This window comes from Ylistrum balloti, unplaced genomic scaffold, assembly GCF_031769215.1.
Source record: "Ylistrum balloti isolate Yb309-2 unplaced genomic scaffold, AGI_CSIRO_Ybal_v1 Utg369852, whole genome shotgun sequence".
Taxonomy (NCBI): domain Eukaryota; kingdom Metazoa; phylum Mollusca; class Bivalvia; order Pectinida; family Pectinidae; genus Ylistrum; species Ylistrum balloti.
The window spans coordinates 1,523,270-1,540,177 of NW_026782004.1; the positions used below are offsets into that span (position 1 = coordinate 1,523,270).

General features: G+C 40.1%; 1 protein-coding gene across 2 annotated transcripts in view; it reads left to right on the forward strand.

The window, feature by feature from the left end:
* LOC132545683 (FMRFamide receptor-like) overlaps window positions 1-15,967 on the forward strand; it is a 48,748-nt gene extending 32,781 nt beyond the window's left edge. For both annotated transcript variants that reach the window (XM_060209373.1, XM_060209372.1), the window contains exon 3: window positions 13,425-15,967. In XM_060209373.1, the coding sequence (XP_060065356.1) occupies window positions 13,533-14,690 (1,158 nt within the window). In that variant the 5' untranslated portion in view covers window positions 13,425-13,532 and the 3' untranslated portion in view covers window positions 14,691-15,967. The remainder of the gene's footprint in view (window positions 1-13,424) is intronic.
* The last annotated feature ends 941 nt before the right edge of the window (window positions 15,968-16,908 follow it).

The window sequence follows — 16,908 nt, forward strand, 5'->3', positions numbered from 1 at the left end:
TTCCCTCCCCATGCGTCTGTACCTTAATACCTACACACCAGTCACATTCCTGCTGTGTACAAATCCTGTAGATACCAAAGCATGTTGTTCGAACACACGGTCAGGGCCATTGTTGAATGGCAGAGTACTTTGTCATCGACTACCGAATGGTGACATTTATTTTTCGTATTTGTGGTAAGCTGATAATCTAGTTGATTTGCTTTCATTGGTCGATAAGACTGACTTTGAGTGATTACACTTGTGTACCAGCCGGCCGAACCCTTCCTACACACAGACGTCAATACCTCGGATGCAATAATTGAGTTTTGACGTCTGTTTAATGCTTTTTTCGGCAGCAAGAATATTATTTTTGGCAGAGATGTCGAACTTCGTTAAACATTTATGCATATGACATATGCCTGTAAAGCATTTTGATTTTTCTGACGTTTAAGAGAAATCTTAAGTTAGACGCTTGTGTGTGTGATGATAACAACCCAACCTATCGAATTCAAACAACTCCTTCTAACTTAAGGTTAGGTATCACCACGGAGGGTTCTGATAGCAGTTTTATTTGTCTGGCGCGTCTGGGATTACACACAGGAGTAAGTGGGAATTGGTTGTAAAAACTAATCCGTTGGAAACTGTTAAGTTCTGTTATCTGAATTAACTCAAGGCTGAATTAACCTTCTATCACGATAATTATTTTTTGAACTTCATACATTGTGTATGTTGAATTGATCATTTGCCAAAATACAAGTATAAATATGTTTTTATGTTTAAATGAGTTATACTTTCAATACAACGAGCTTAGAATTTCATTCAGACTTTTTCTGGAAGCAATTAACTGTTCCCCCGTCTGGTGGAAGTCGTAAACTACTAATGTAATTGTGTAGGTTTCCTCTGGCGGTGCAGGTACCGAATCCAGGTGGTGGGGCCCATCACTAGGCCGTCTGTCTGCAGCAACAAATCCACAGGAATCAAATTGGAACACAACGAAATAAGCTTTTACCATATAAATGTCTGGAAATATCTCCATTATAGATAAATCATTCGATAACTATATTTATTTAAAAAATAATTGAAGTTAATGCTCATATTTACAGTTTATAATATTGGAAAAGCATATTAATACATACATTATGTACATATATATTTGGATGGTACTGACGAAAACTGAACCAAACGAACTAAAAACAAACTTGAGTAGACGGTACTGCAGTAGCTTAAAATATAAAATACAGTGAACAGTACTGACGGAGCTTACAATACAAAATACAGTGGACAGTACTGACGGAGCTTACAATACAAAATACAGTGGACAGTACTGACGGAGCTTACAATACAAAATACAGAAGACGGTACTGACGGAGCTTACAATACAAAATACAGTGGACGGTACTGACGAGAGCTTACAATACAAAATACAGTAGACGGTACTGACGGAGCTTACAATACAAAATACAGTGGACGGTACTGACGGAGCTTACAATACAAAATACAGTGGGAGGTACTGACGGAGCTTACAATACAAAATACAGTGGACGGTACTAACAGAGCTTACAATACAAAATACAGTGGGAGGTACTGACGGAACTTACAATACAAAATACAGTGGACAGTACTGACGGAGCTTTCAATACAAAATACAGTAGACGGTACTGACGGAACTTACAATACAAAATACAGTAGACGGTATTGACGGAGCTTACAATACAAAATACAGTGGGAGGTACTGACGGAGCTTTCAATACAAAATACAGTGGAAGGTACTGACGGTAACTATTATACCAAATACAGTTGGCGATACTGACCGTCTATAAATACCAAATACGGTTTACGGTACCGTCGGAGACTATCATACAGTTTACAGTTCTAATACAGCTGGCGGTTCTGACGGAGGATGTTTTTGCTATGTTACGAATTTGTGCTAGTGAAGAGTAACTCCGGTCATTACCTAATATTTCGTCGTTTTTTTAATGACTTAAGAAACAATAGACTTCACAAAGATCTTCCCTCGCTTACTACAGGATCCTACGTGCATTGCAGTGGTTTGTGAGGAAACGTTGAGTGATGGGAGCGAAGCTCTGTCCCACGACATCGCTGCGTGGACAGTGACTCTTTGTCTCCTTAACCTCGTTCTGTACGCATTAGGATATTTTCAAATCGTTATTGTGCACGACAATTTCACATTCCATAGACATAAAATGATAGTTTTTCATAATGACATGTCATAGATACGAGGTAACTATTGTCGTTTGTAGGTTCCTTGTGAGTATTGGCATAGGAAGCCACTCGGCTATCTCGGTTTGGCGTTTCCAACAGACAAATATAGATTTACGGGTTGGCCTCCAAGGACTTGTTGAAATGGTTTTCTGGTTGTGCAGTGAAATTTAGTTTTAATGGTATCGTTAACTCGACTTTGCTAACTTTGCCAGGAGGATAAGAACCGGGAGGATGGTAATCGAGAAGTGCCACCAGGACACACTCGTATAGACGGGGTCAGGCAGGGTGAGGGGCTGACACTGACACAAACCATATAACATTAACATTTCTATTTTCAAAGTGTTATCGGAAATTTTCCTGCTGTTGTATACCTCTCTTTAACGAAGATGTGTAATGCCCACAGCTGGAGTTCTGGTCATTCCGTCAGTATTAAGATCAGAGATGTTCTCACACTCCAAAGATGCACGCACACGTTTTAAAAGGAAAAGATCAACCTATCTTGATTAGATAAAGAATGATCACACTTAATGTCAAAACTAACAATGACATCACACCGGCAAACGTCGGTACTGTATAAGGTGAAGCTATGGACACATTTGCAGGTACTAACTGCGCACGTCGTGAAACGCCCAAACAGAGTTACGTCACCAAGGCTACCATACTCATACGTTACACACACGACCAATTCCTGACTAATGGTATACTCTACACACGGTACCTATTTACTAGGTCCAGACTGGTCTGCTGCGCATGTATACTCAACACACGGTACCTACTTACTAGGTCCAGACTGGTCTGCTGCGCATGTATACTCAACACACGGTACCTATTTACTAGGTCCAGACTGGTCTGCTGCGCATGTATACTCAACACACGGTACCTATTTACTAGGTCCAAACTGGTCTGCTGCGCATGTATACTCAACACACGGTACCTATTTACTAGGTCCAGACTGGTCTGCTGCGCATGTATACTCAACACACGGTACCTATTTACTAGGTCCAGACTGGTCTGCTGCGCATGTATACTCAACACACGGTACCTATTTACTAGGTCCAGACTGGTCTGCTGCGCATGTATACTCAACACACGGTACCTATTTACTAGGTCCAGACTGGTCTGCCGCGCATGTATACTCAACACACGGTACCTATTTACTAGGTCCAGACTGGTCTGCTGCGCATGTATACTCAACACACGGTACCTGTTTTCTAGGTCCAGACTGGTCTGCTGCGCATGTATGCTCAACACACGGTACCTATTTACTAGGTCCAGACTGGTCTGCTGCGCATGTATACTCAACACACGGTACCTATTTACTAGGTCCAGACTGGTCTGCTGCGCATGTATACTCAACATACGGTACCTGTTTTCTAGGTCCAGACTGGTCTGCTGCGCATGTATACTCAACACACGGTACCTATTTACTAGGTCCAGACTGGTCTGCTGCGCATGTATACTCAACATACGGTACCTGTTTTCTAGGTCCAGACTGGTCTGCTGCGCATGTATACTCAACACACGGTACCTATTTACTAGGTCCAGACTGGTCTGCTGCGCATGTATACTCAACACACGGTACCTATTTACTAGGTCCAGACTGGTCTGCTGCGCATGTATACTCAACACACGGTACCTGTTTTCTAGGTCCAGACTGGTCTGCTGCGCATGTATACTCAACACACGGTACCTATTTACTAGGTCCAGACTGGTCTGCTGCGCATGTATACTCAACACACGGTACCTGTTTTCTAGGTCCAGATTGATCTGTTGCGCATCGCTTTACACGGTAAGCAAACGATCGCGTCATCACTCTGACACATAGGTGATTGCGTTTTGCATTGTATTTGTCATACAACTTGCATGTAAAATACGTGTCTAATTGATACTGGCTTTGTCGTGAGAGACACACTGTATTGTTACCCTAGTGACTGTAGCAAACGTTTTATAATGGTGGATGGAGGATATGATACGTACGCAGAGTGACGTCATAGACAGGCACTGGAATGATTCGCGTCGAGATATAGAACTCCCTTTGAAGAAGTAATTCGTTGCAATAATGTCATAATTGCCATTTGTCACGTGCATTGTGTGTATCTTAATCTTTTATGTAAAACAATTTCTATCTCCAGGGATTGAATACAATTTAGAGGTTTCTTCAGTTAATGTTTTCCATTGAAGTAAAAAGAAGTGGTAATGTTCTAAAAGGAAGGAAACACCTTTAAACACCAAAACTTATAACATCTTGCTAAGATGAATGCTAATACGTAAACAACACAGATTGTAAAGGACTCCCAAGTTCTACTTTTTTTTTGACAGAACTGCTATAAGCGAGGTTGTGTAGTGTCATCGCAGGGCACCGTGTCGGTCATCCTGATGCACACCTGATCCGTCATTGCCCCAATCTGAAATGTTTTCAAGATCTGTCTGATATGTGGCTAATTTTATACTTTAAAGACTTCTTTCGCTGATGTATGAGTGCACGTGAGTTGAAACATTGTAAGTCAAAGTAACGATGAGTGAGTAATTTTTGCACGTACATGACACAATCGCCTTGTCGTACGTACCAAGGTGTTTCCTGAACTGTGTCCACGCACAGCTTGAACACAGAAACATGCCTTGAGGACATGCAGCCATTGCAACACACCAGTATACAGTACATCTTACGTGAGTGGGCGGGAATAGGGGCCAGTAAGATATTCAGTGTTGGGGTTGGGACGGGGTCAGTTGTTTTGCTACATGATATGAAGATTCACCGATAAAGGGGATTGTGACAAACGAAGGACATCAGTAGGACGCGGATATTCGGTGCGTTGGTAATACATTCTCTTGTGTGACGTGATCTGTGGTATAAAGTGTGTAGCGAGTGGACTATTCTATGTGTGAATGGCCAGTGGACACTTGTGTGATATAATATATGTATGTGGAATATCCAGTGTGTATGTGTCGTCCGTTCGATGTTTGAATGATTACGTTTAATAATATACTGTTAGTACCGGTCTCCACCCAACTAGTTCACACCTACTGAGACATACATCAGGTCTCACAAGATTAATTTGCAAATTCATTTATGAAATTTACACGTCAATCAATCAATCAATCAATCAAATCTTTTATTCCTCTTAATAAGAGATACAATATTATACAAAGTTATATATCTAATTATCCGTTGTTATAATGCATGTTACAATAAAGCTGATAATATCAACAGTCCTTTTGTTTTTAAATGTAACACACAATTATCTAATGTACACAATTCTATGCGATGGCCATAAGATTATTTCTGGTTTTGTCAAAGTAAAGTGTGGCGGCATTTGCTATATATTTTGTGCTTTCCAGATAAAATGTTCTTGTGTCTATTAAATGTTTGAAAGCTTTGGAATCTTTACCTAAAAGATGCCTTAAGAATTCTTCATGTGGTAAATTATTTAGATAATCACCAAACTCGTTGCCACATCTTTCTATGATCGATATCATATACTCAATTCTTAGAAATTGTGTGACGTCACAAGTCGTCACAATATGTAGTATGATGTCAATGTATGAAGATCCACATAGTTGACATCGACCTTCTATCCAGTTTGGAATAGTCGCCAAGATTTTGTTTGAATATCGTACCACGGAACTATCACGTTGAGATTTAACCGGAAATGTCCACATTATCCATGGTTCATAATTTCCATGTACTTCCTTGAAACGTAGGAAATCATTGTCTTTCTGCATACGGTCTGCCAGTAGTTCGTTTTCTAAATACAACGTCACATTTTTAACGCTCTGTTTCCAGCTTGTTTTAGACGGAAATTTAACAGTGTCCAAATAGATATCTAAATTACTGTTCAATTTATATTTCAGTAAGAGTTTGTTAACGTCCGGAATAAATCCCATCTGTCTTTCCCCATTGTTATCGCGATACTGATACAGTCTACGAACTAAAATGTCTTTAGTTAGCGTATATGATGGTAAGTTGATGAGAGAACACAGAAAATTCAGTTTCCGCCGTTCTATTGCAGTTTCTATCCTTATGAGACCTAACAAGGACTCTGCTATGTCTGATCGGGTATGTTTTGGAAGACACTGTGTTCTCTTAGCTATCTGATGTTGAAATACCCGGATTTGCTGTATGTCCTTTTTGTTCGGGTTACACCAAAACTCCGATCCGTACAATACGCTTGGAAGAACCACCTTTTTGTACAAATTTACAGTTATTAATGGATTCGTCCTTTTGCAATCCGATCCAAATTTGGTGATCAGATTGAATGAATTTCTTCCCTTTATGCATGCGTTCTGCATTGCTCCGGAACACTTCAAATCTTCTGATAAGATCATACCAACATGCTTACAAGATTTTGACGTTTTCAAACTCTTGTCCATAAGTGTCCATGTTGCTTTAACGTTTTCGTTTCGTCTTTTCCCAAATACAAGTATTGTACTCTTTTCTGTATTGTACCGGAAGTGCATGGTCTTTGCATATCCGGTACAGATGTCCAGCATATTTTGAAGGGACGACGGAGAAATGGTAAGCAGAACTAAGTCATCTGCAAGCGCGGGGTTTCCACATTTTATGTCCATAATCTTTGCTCCCTCATTAGAGTTTTCCAAATCATTCAACAAATCATTTATGTATATGAGATATAAAAACGTGGAAGCGATCCCACCTTGCCTAATACCAGAACGAACAGGTAGCGTCCGTGATCTAGTCCCGTGGGTCATTATAGCGCTTGATATATTATTGTACGCATTGACAAAAAAGGTCAGTATATTCCCTCTAATACCAAATTCATATATTTTTCTCATCAGCCCAGCGTGCCAGACTGTATCGAATGCCTTCTGGGTATCCAGGAAGGCTGCATAAATTTTACTTTTATTTTCAATATTCCAATAAACACATTCTCTTATGTTGAAAGACACAGTTTCACATCCAAGTCGTTTTTGGAATCCCTGCTGTTGTCTATTTAGCCGGATGCTTGTACATGGGAGCCACTGCTGTATCCGATTACTAACAACCTTCTCCATCAATTTATACAGTACCGGAAGTAGAGAGATCGGCCGGTAATTATCGGGATTAGACCGTGTCTTGTGGTTATTTTTATACAGTGGAATAATGATTCCGTGTTTCCAGGATTTTGGTATAAATCCTAAATTGTGAACTGAATTGAATAGTTTTAATATACAAAGTATCAAGTTCCGCCCACCATACCGGAAGTGCTCATAACAGATATTATCTGGACCCGGAGCTTTTCTCAGTTTCGTGTCTCTAATCGCATTTTCTACTTCTGTGAAGGTATAATTCGCATTGAGTACTTCAAGATTTTCTGATTTTACCCAATGTCGCTTTGGTACTTCCGTTTCCGCTTCCATACGTACTCCGTTGTAAATGCCTTCAAAGTAGCATGCAAAGGCTTCACATATATCCTTTGGAGTTCCATACGTTTTCCCGTTATACGATATTTCTTTACTTTGTGCAGTTTTTGGGCATTTCCGATTTCTAATAATTTTCCAGAAAAGTCTTAAGTCGCACTCTGCTGCCTCTTCGATCTCTAGTATACATTTCTGTATATAATTATTATATGCTTTTTGATGAATTGATCTGAAGTTTTGCTTTGCCTTTTTATACTGAGAATACGATGAGTATTCGAATCCCCGCGGTCGACCATATTTTATCCATTCCTTCCGTTTCTGTAAGGCCTTTTTATGTGCCATTTTAACTTCACTGGTCCAGTACGGTTTAAGTAACGGATTTCTGTTGACAGCTGGGATATTTTTGTTGGCTGCAAGTATCATAGATAATGTTAATATTTCCGTAAACGCGTCGACCTGGTACTGCGAGGATAGTGGGAAATTATCTAACACTCTCAGTCTTTCGTTGAGGTCTAGTTGATAATTAATTAAGTCTTCAACTGAAGCTTTATGCCAAGCCCGACAGTCACTGGCTAGATTAGTATAATCTTGAGTTGAGTAGACATGATTTACTGGAACTTTGATCTCACACAAAACCGGAAGGTGATCCGAAGCTAAGTCCACTTCCGAATTTGTGATAATAGAACACGTGGATATACAATCGTTTAAAGAATTATCTACGAGTATGTAGTCCAACATGGATTTACTGGGAACAAATGTGTACCGATACCCTTTACATACAGGTTTAGTGTTAGCTGCTGTCAGTTCAAGATCACACATCAAGTGTCGAAGAGAGAGAGATTTTATACGCGCCGTTGCATTTCCCGGAAGTGGACCTAATTTGGCATTAAAATCTCCAGCAATGATCACATTTCCCGTGAGACAATGGTATTCACACAAATCTCTTATTTGTTGTGTAAGAACTGTGTACTCATCAATGTTATTGTTACTTGGGAGATACACGCCTATTATTGTTATAACCCTAGACTGACCAGTGTCCAGTTGTATGGTTACGATTCTATCACTTACCCAAAGAGTGGACACGGAGTGATATAGAGATTTGTTAATTAACATTGTCACGTTTTGTCTAATATGTTCACACTTTTCATTGTTAATTTCGGTACATTCTGGTACGCAGAAGTAGTCTTTGTGTAAATTTTCGAATAGTTCTAAATTGTGAATGGCGATGTTAGTCTCTGTAAATACTAGGATGTCTTTGCGGAACTCGCCGGATCGGATTAAGTTACCGATAGATGTTGCTGACGTTCCGAATCCTCTAATATTCCAGGTTAGTAGAGTTAGGTTTATAGCTGACATTACAAGTATATAGCAGATTGTGTTACAATAGTCCATAACTTAATCTAATAACTGTATTCTCTCCAACTACTGGAGTCATTGTCGAGAGTCTCGGGATACTCTCTCCATCTACCAGAGTCTGTGTCGAGATTCTCGGAATAGTTTCCGTTATCCCTATAGTCATAGTTTTCGTTTGTATTAGTGTAATAGTCACGCTTGTAACTACTTTCATTCCAGCCCGAAGTGTGTGCTTCCTCGCTGTCCGCGAAGTCATTCCTTTTGCGATAGAACCTATTGTTCCTGTGCCACTTTGAAGGACCGCGATCAAATTGCTGTGGCCGTCGTCGACTATTACGCTGCAAACGTTCCTTGCGTGTAAGCCATGGCTGACAAAAGACGTTTGTTGGCCAAAATTTGACATCTAGCAATAGTTGCGCGTCTTGCTCATATACATTCACCTTGGCTGAATATGTATTGTCCTTACTGTCAAATAAAACTAAGTCCGTCACCCGGACGCCTTTCTTTGTAATATAATTTAGTATTCCAGATTTTGTGGACTCTTTACCAATTCCCGTTACGTAATACCGAACGGTGCGTTCCCTTTTAACACCAACGAACACATCAGTTGGAGGACCGCCGTGGTTTTTGCGTTTATGCATGTAGTTTGAATTCCGTGCCTGACGTTTAACAGGACTGTTCACGATCACGACTGGGCTATTATTTACTCGAGCCTCAGGTGTTCCGGACACCTGTGTTGGTATGAATGGATCACGTGCAGGTGAGTTGTTCGTACCTGTACCTGATACCTGGTCGAGTAACGGTACCGGTGTGACCGGTTGAGTGATCACGTGCTGTACACAAGCTGGCTAAATTAACCATAATTATGTATTAAAAATACATAGATTATTTAGTATTTACAAAGCGATGAAATCAATACCAACGTTGTGGTCACCTTTAACACTTGGTTTATGAACATTAAACATAGCTGTAGGACTGCAGCTGATTTCCTAATGACTCGTATGTCAATACACATTATACAGGCAGGGCGATATTTATCATAACCTGCATATCAGAGAAAGCAGGGGCGGAACAGTATACGCCCTGATGTAACATGAACTTAGATTTAAACAATATCTAACTGACACACTTGGAACCTTTCTTTGTTTATCATGTTTCAAATCTATTTGAAAATATTGAATTGTAAGAATAGCAGTCGCCAATCAATACGGTTCCGTGTTTATCTGGACTGTAGAAAGACGAGAAATGATGATATACAAGTTTAGGTATTTATTTACTGGTGTCTCTTTATCATCTTAATTTCCATAGCGACATAACCAATTATATACATGTAAAATGTCTCTAGTGCTTCCTTATTACCGGGAGAGTTTCGTAATAGTAAATAATATATATATGACTGTTTAAATTCTGACGACGGTAAGTCAGAATACGGTCATGTTTGATTATGTATACACGTATGTAAATGTGTAACATTGACTTGTTCGAGTATACTAATTAATTAGAGCGTGTTTAAACTAACTAGGAGATTTAAAGTCGGGACCTCATATCAAGAATGTTTTAAAAAAATTTCTTCAAATTGAGAGATAATTCAACAAGTTATCTAATGGAATCCAGAGCGCAGACGAATGGATAGATGCTGCTGAAACCTCTAAGAGTTTTTAAGCCCACTATCATCAGATGGTGGGCCTTTCAAATCGCCTTACATCCGTGGTCCGTTCATTCGTCCGCAATTTTTGTTATCGCTATTTCTTGGTAAATACTTCATGGATATTTCTCAAGTTTCATATGTTCCACTAGGTCTCTAGTTGTGCCCATTTGATTTTGGGTCTGATCTGAAAAAAAAAACAAATGGCCGACAGGCAGCCATCTTTGATTTTTCCTAGTAAAGATTGTTATCTCTATTTCTTAAGTACTAAGTGAATCTCTCTCAAAATTCAGAAATACGTTTCCCATGGTCTCTACTTGTGTCCGTTTGATTTTAGGACTGAACAAAAGAGAAAAAAAATGGCTGCGAAGCGATCCGATAAAGAAGGGTAAAAATCCAACTTTCAAAGATCGAATGAAGATCTAACAATGGTTGGCGCCAGGATTCCTCGGGAAAATCTTGTTACAGGACCCAGTTTTTGTTCAGAATGAGATTCATTAGATTGGTATTGAAATGTTTAAGAATATGTTTATCTTCAGCACAAATTATAATTGAAAACTATTTGCGAGCTTTCGAACGCATCGGTTCTTTTATCAAGCAGAATAATATAAATGACTGGGACTATATGGCGAATGGATGTTGTTAAAAACACTCGAAAATATAGATTTCAGTCACTGTATGTGCTAAAGACGGAACCATATTTCCCTAGTGTAACTCTGTGCAGAGACATACAAGTTTTGTCTAATTCACCTAGCGCATAGACTAACAAGTTTTTTTCTAATTCACCTAGCGCAGAGACCTACAAGTTTTGTCTGGTTTATCTAGCGCAGAGACATACAAGTTTTGTCTAATTCACCTAGCGCAGAGACCTACAAGTTTTATCTAATTCACTTAGCGCAGAGACCTACAAGTTTTGTCTAATTCACTTAGCGCAGAGACATACAAGTTTTGTCTAATTCACCTAGCGCAGAGACCTACAAGTTTTGTCTAATTCACCTAGCGCAGAGACCTACAAGTTTTGTCTAATTCACTTAGCGCAGAGACCTACAAGTTTTGTCTAACTCACCCAGCGCATAGACCAACAGGTTTTTTTCTAATTCACCTAGCGCAGAGACATACAAGTTTTTTTCTGGTTTATCTAGCGCAGAGGCATACAAGTTTTTTCTGGTTTATCTAGCATAGAGACATACAAGTTTTTTCTAATTCACCTAGCGCAGAGACAAACAAGTTCTGTTTGATTCACCTAGCGCAGAGGCATACAGCAAAGCAGTTCACCCTGGTTCGTATGAGTCCAAACAACGTCGACTCATAATACACAATAGAAATATCGACACAAATTATATTCATCGCAGTTTGGTACATAAACAAAGTGTATTTATATCAGAAAAAATCTGGAATAGTCGCCTATCACTATCCACAATTGAGTTAAGGTCAGTTGATGTTCAGGTCAGGTCTGAGATAACTGATCGGTGTACTATAGAATTGATGTTTACGTCTCTTAGTATGACATATATCGCATGTAGCACGCGGAAACGCATGCATGCTGATCTTCTTAGAATAAATCAGAACGTAACAGGACTTAACGTGTTGGCCAATTTTGATGAAACACATTCCACACATATTTAACTTAGAAACTCGACTATTTTGTTCAGGAAGTTTGCATATGAAAGTGCACTCAGATTGCCGATTCTTAATTGAGGTTTTCAAGGATCATTAGGGAAGTAATTAATTGAGTGTTCCGAACTGCTCATCTCTCGACGTAGGAGTATAAAAACAGGTTTATTTTATTGGCTCTGCCACTAAAATCCGCTTACAAAAGAAACAACTGTGTACATTACATTACATGTCGACTTTTGGAAACAGATGCTGCCGACTCACTTCTCTATCTAATATAGAAGCTGGAGTCGGCTAAGCAGCGTTCCGGATGGCCTATCGTCCGTTATTGATGCCGAGGATGGGTAACCTGATTTGTGAGGTCTATACAAGTCGATCGTTCCGACACCAATAGTGACGATCTAGTTTACACAAGCTGTCATAATGTTGTGTATTAGGTTAGGACTGACTCAACATCGTTTGCTTCTTCATTTTCATACCTTATGTAACAGTATATAATAACATTTCTGGAGTTGCACGTGTTTTCATATAGAAGTACTAGCACTATATACTATCAGTTATAACTCACGAGGTCATGTGCTATGTAAGTTTTTATCAGATAAGGATATATTTACTTATGGGCCACTGAACTACTTATTTTTCTATCGAGTTCTTGTCTCAGTTTTAGAGACAGTAGATGCTTTACTTTAGATAGGTGTGTACAATTCCTGACCTGGGTACAGTAACTGTGACAGGCCTGGTGGTTGTAACTAACAGGTGCGGTGGCTGTAACACGTATATGGTGGCTATTTATTGTCGCAACACTTTATCAGTAGTGTCTTTTGATGTAGACATTAACTCGACCAGGTTGCGAGTGGAATGCTGGGGCCAAGTTACTTGACCACTGCGTTGTACCCATCGACTCCCTATTACAGATATTATCGCCACCGAGCGACTCAATTTCAAACTATTTTGGTAAAGCACGTGTAGGTAAGTGTGGAGTTATGTATGGTAAGAGTGGCGGGTAGGGTTAGTGTGGTGTGAAAGATGAGAGTCCAGGCGCGCTGATCACTTACATATCAACGGGAGGTAATCACAAACCACCGGGTCCGAACCAAACGATTAACAGGCAGATTGATGTATTTAAGCCTCCTGTGGCAGACTCGTGTCGTTACAACGCCCGTATATCGTTCTGCCTGTGTTGTATTCTGCACATGCAAGTATTTTATTGCATCAAACAACACTTATAAGATGTCTCCTTTTATATTTTCAGACATTCATCTACATGGATATCGGCTTTGATAATCCCGAAATCACCTCTGGACCTATTACCAGTTATTGACGTCGTCATCTCTACTTCATTGTGTGACGCGGCCTGAACATGGGTGTGAGTGAGACAAACTTTGCGTTGAACCTGTCGTACGGGGGCAAATATATCCAGGACACGGGTAACAGCACAGATCAACTGGACGCTTTCTATATGCAATATATGTGTAATGGCATCGCCCTTCCCATCATCTCGGTGTTGGGCGTGATCGGAAACATCCTGACTATGATGGTACTGTGGCGGAAGGAGATGCAATCGACTACTATTTTGTTCTTGTGCGCGCTCGTGGTAACAGATACCGGTATCATTATTGTAGCTTGTGTGGCACTCACGCCCTATTCTATCTCCTTGTTCCATCCTGAGTTGTGGTACTACAAAGATGTCATTTACCCTAACCTCTACACCGGCGTCTTTTTCCTCATCATGAGTATTCAGCAATGCAATGTTTGGATCACAGTGTCAGTTTCAGTAGAACGCTACATCGCCATTTGTCACCCGTTCCGCGCACAGAAAATCTGCACGCGCAAAAAGACGTACATCACTCTCATTGTCATCACTGTCACTTCGATCGCCTACAACATTCCGCGACTGTTTGCCACCATGGCCCGGACTCCTTGCACGGATCCCGGTCCCGAGGTGCCAGCTGGCCATGACTGTTTCCTGCTCCTTACAACGGAATTTGGTGAAAACTTTTTCTACACTAAAGTTTACTCAGTGTGGATGTACGCTAGCATAATATACATTATACCACTAAGTGTACTAACAGTGCTTAACATCCTCATCATCATGGAACTCATGCGCATGCGTGCACGTCGAGCTGGAATGAACATTCAGGATGACCAAGAGGCTAACCTCAGCCTCGTTCTCGTGTTGATTGTTGTTGTTTTTATCTTGTGCCAAACACCGGGTCTGTTTGCCCAGTTTGACTTCTTGTTTAATACTGTTATGATGATTAAGTGGTTAGCTGTGAGTAATATCCTGTTTGTAGCTAATTCGTCTGTGAACTTTTTAATTTATACTCTCGTTGGTCAGAAATTCCGGAGGGTATTATTGGGAGTTCTCAAGAATTTGTTCGGGAGGAAAGTGCTGTCGGACGTTTCTCGGAATTCATCCAGACAGTCAAATGGCCTAGAGTTAAACCACAGACAATATGCTCCCGTCAACTCAGAGACGCACGTGGATAATTTGGAGAAAGTTCGACTAAACGATTGACAAATGGGAAATAAATTTGGAGAAAAGATAAGCAATAAATATGGAGTTCAATGTTATGTGTCCAATGTTTTGAATGACAAACATTCTTAAGACCTGAAGATATCGGAATGTTTTGGATCATTATATGAACTGGAATGTCTTTATACAACTATTTCGCACAGTACACTAGATAAGTTAGAAGTACACGTGTCTTTACAGATCATATACAAGTATGAGGGACCGATCAGTGTGTAGATGTGTATGAAACGGCAATGCTCTAACCGATTTGTTAAGGAGTATACGGGGACGTGGCTCTAACTAGTGTGTAATGGTGTATACAGGGACGTGGTTCTAACCGGTGTGTAAAGAGACGTGGCTCTAACCGGTGTGTACTGGTGTATACAGGGACGTGGCTCTAACCGGTGTGTACTGGTGTATACAGGGACGTGGTTCTAACCGGTGTGTAAAGAGACGTGGCTCTAACCGGTGTGTACAGGGACGTGGTTATAATCGGTGTGTACCGGTGTGTACAGAGACGTGGTTCTAACTGGTGTGTACTGGTGTATACAGTATACAAGGACGACACCTAAGCGGCGTGTACTGGTGTATGCAGGGACGCGTGTTCTAACCTGTGTTCACTGTTGTGTACAGGGACGTGGCTCTTACCGGTGTGTACTGGTGAATACAGGGACGTGGTTCTAACCGGTGTGTACTGGTGTATATAGGGACGTGGCTCTAATCGGTGTGTACTGGTGTATACAAGGACGTGGTTCTAAGCGGTGTGTACTGGTGTATATGGGGACGTGGCTCTAATTGGTGTTTAAATGTGTTTACAGGGACCAGCCCCAGCACGAAAGGTGCATTTACCAGGTGGCGATGAAATATTCCTGTTTGTCATCAAGTAACACGATCGCCATTTTAATTTTACCCGTCTCATCTCCTTGAGATGGCAGTCCGACCCGTTACACTTTTCATCTTGTGATCATTAATATCAATAACAATGAAAAATATCACGATTCATTTCAGGAACTATTTAAATGATTGAGGTCGATCCATGATTGATGAGTGGTTCGATGTTAAACTTGGTTTGTCCTGAATACTGGACATGTGGACTACATGGATTAATCTAGACAGATTTTATCATAACTTGTTGTGTTTCTGTATTTATTATTGAATTATGAATTTAGAAATATATAATGATATTGTTAGTGACGGTAATTGAAATATGTCAATGTGATATGTAAGTGTTATTTAGACAATTATAAAGAATAGATGGCCTATATTTGTGTAGTTACATTCCGTCGGTATGGAGGCGGCGCACTTGTCATGTGACCTGCACTCTCGGTGAGGAGTGATCACGTGACTCGTTGCATGTTGAGCGTCACAGGCTCAAACCCTACCCAATCAGCCGACATCGTCAGTAGGTATGAGACAGAAATAAGTCTTCATGTTAAACTTAAGATACCGATTGCGTTCATAGATATTATTTGCTCAATAAATGATAGGGAAACATTGCAATATAGTGTTGAGGTGGGCCTTGGTAGATTTCGACAGTCAGATTGTATGTCGTATCCAGCAGGAACTCCTGGGGTATGTCGATCCGACCATGTAGTTCATTCTGTGTTTGGTCAATTCGATTGGATAATCCATGGGAGGTCATTTCGACTAGATGGTCAGTTCTGAGTTAGGTAATCCTATCAAAGTCATCAAAAGGAAAATAATTTCACTAATTGATTTCAGAAAAGATGAACGTTTTATCATGATTTGCTAAAGATATTTACCTGTACTTAATACCCCTTATGAACACGAGGAGTTATAAAATACCACTTGTAATACACCATATGTTTTCTCCTTAGATCGTTACCCGCTACAGTAAATCTACCCAAACACTGAATTAGAAGTAGTGTACCGTGTCCATCATTCTATATTACCAGTCTTAACTATTGATATACTGTATCTCGCGCGTTCGACACAGTTATTTAACTTTCTGTCATTCTTTCTGTTTTTAGTATAAACATCTCTTGCTTTGGTATGATTGATATAAAATGTGCGACTGTACATTTTTGTGAAAATATCCGTCACACCTTTCGATGTGTATGTACGGTACTCGTCATACCTGTCGATGTGTGTGTATGGTTGGTACTCGTCATACCTGTCGATGTGTATGTACGGTACTCGTCATACATGTCGATGTGTATGTACGGTACTCGTAATACCTGTCGATGTGTGTGTATGATAC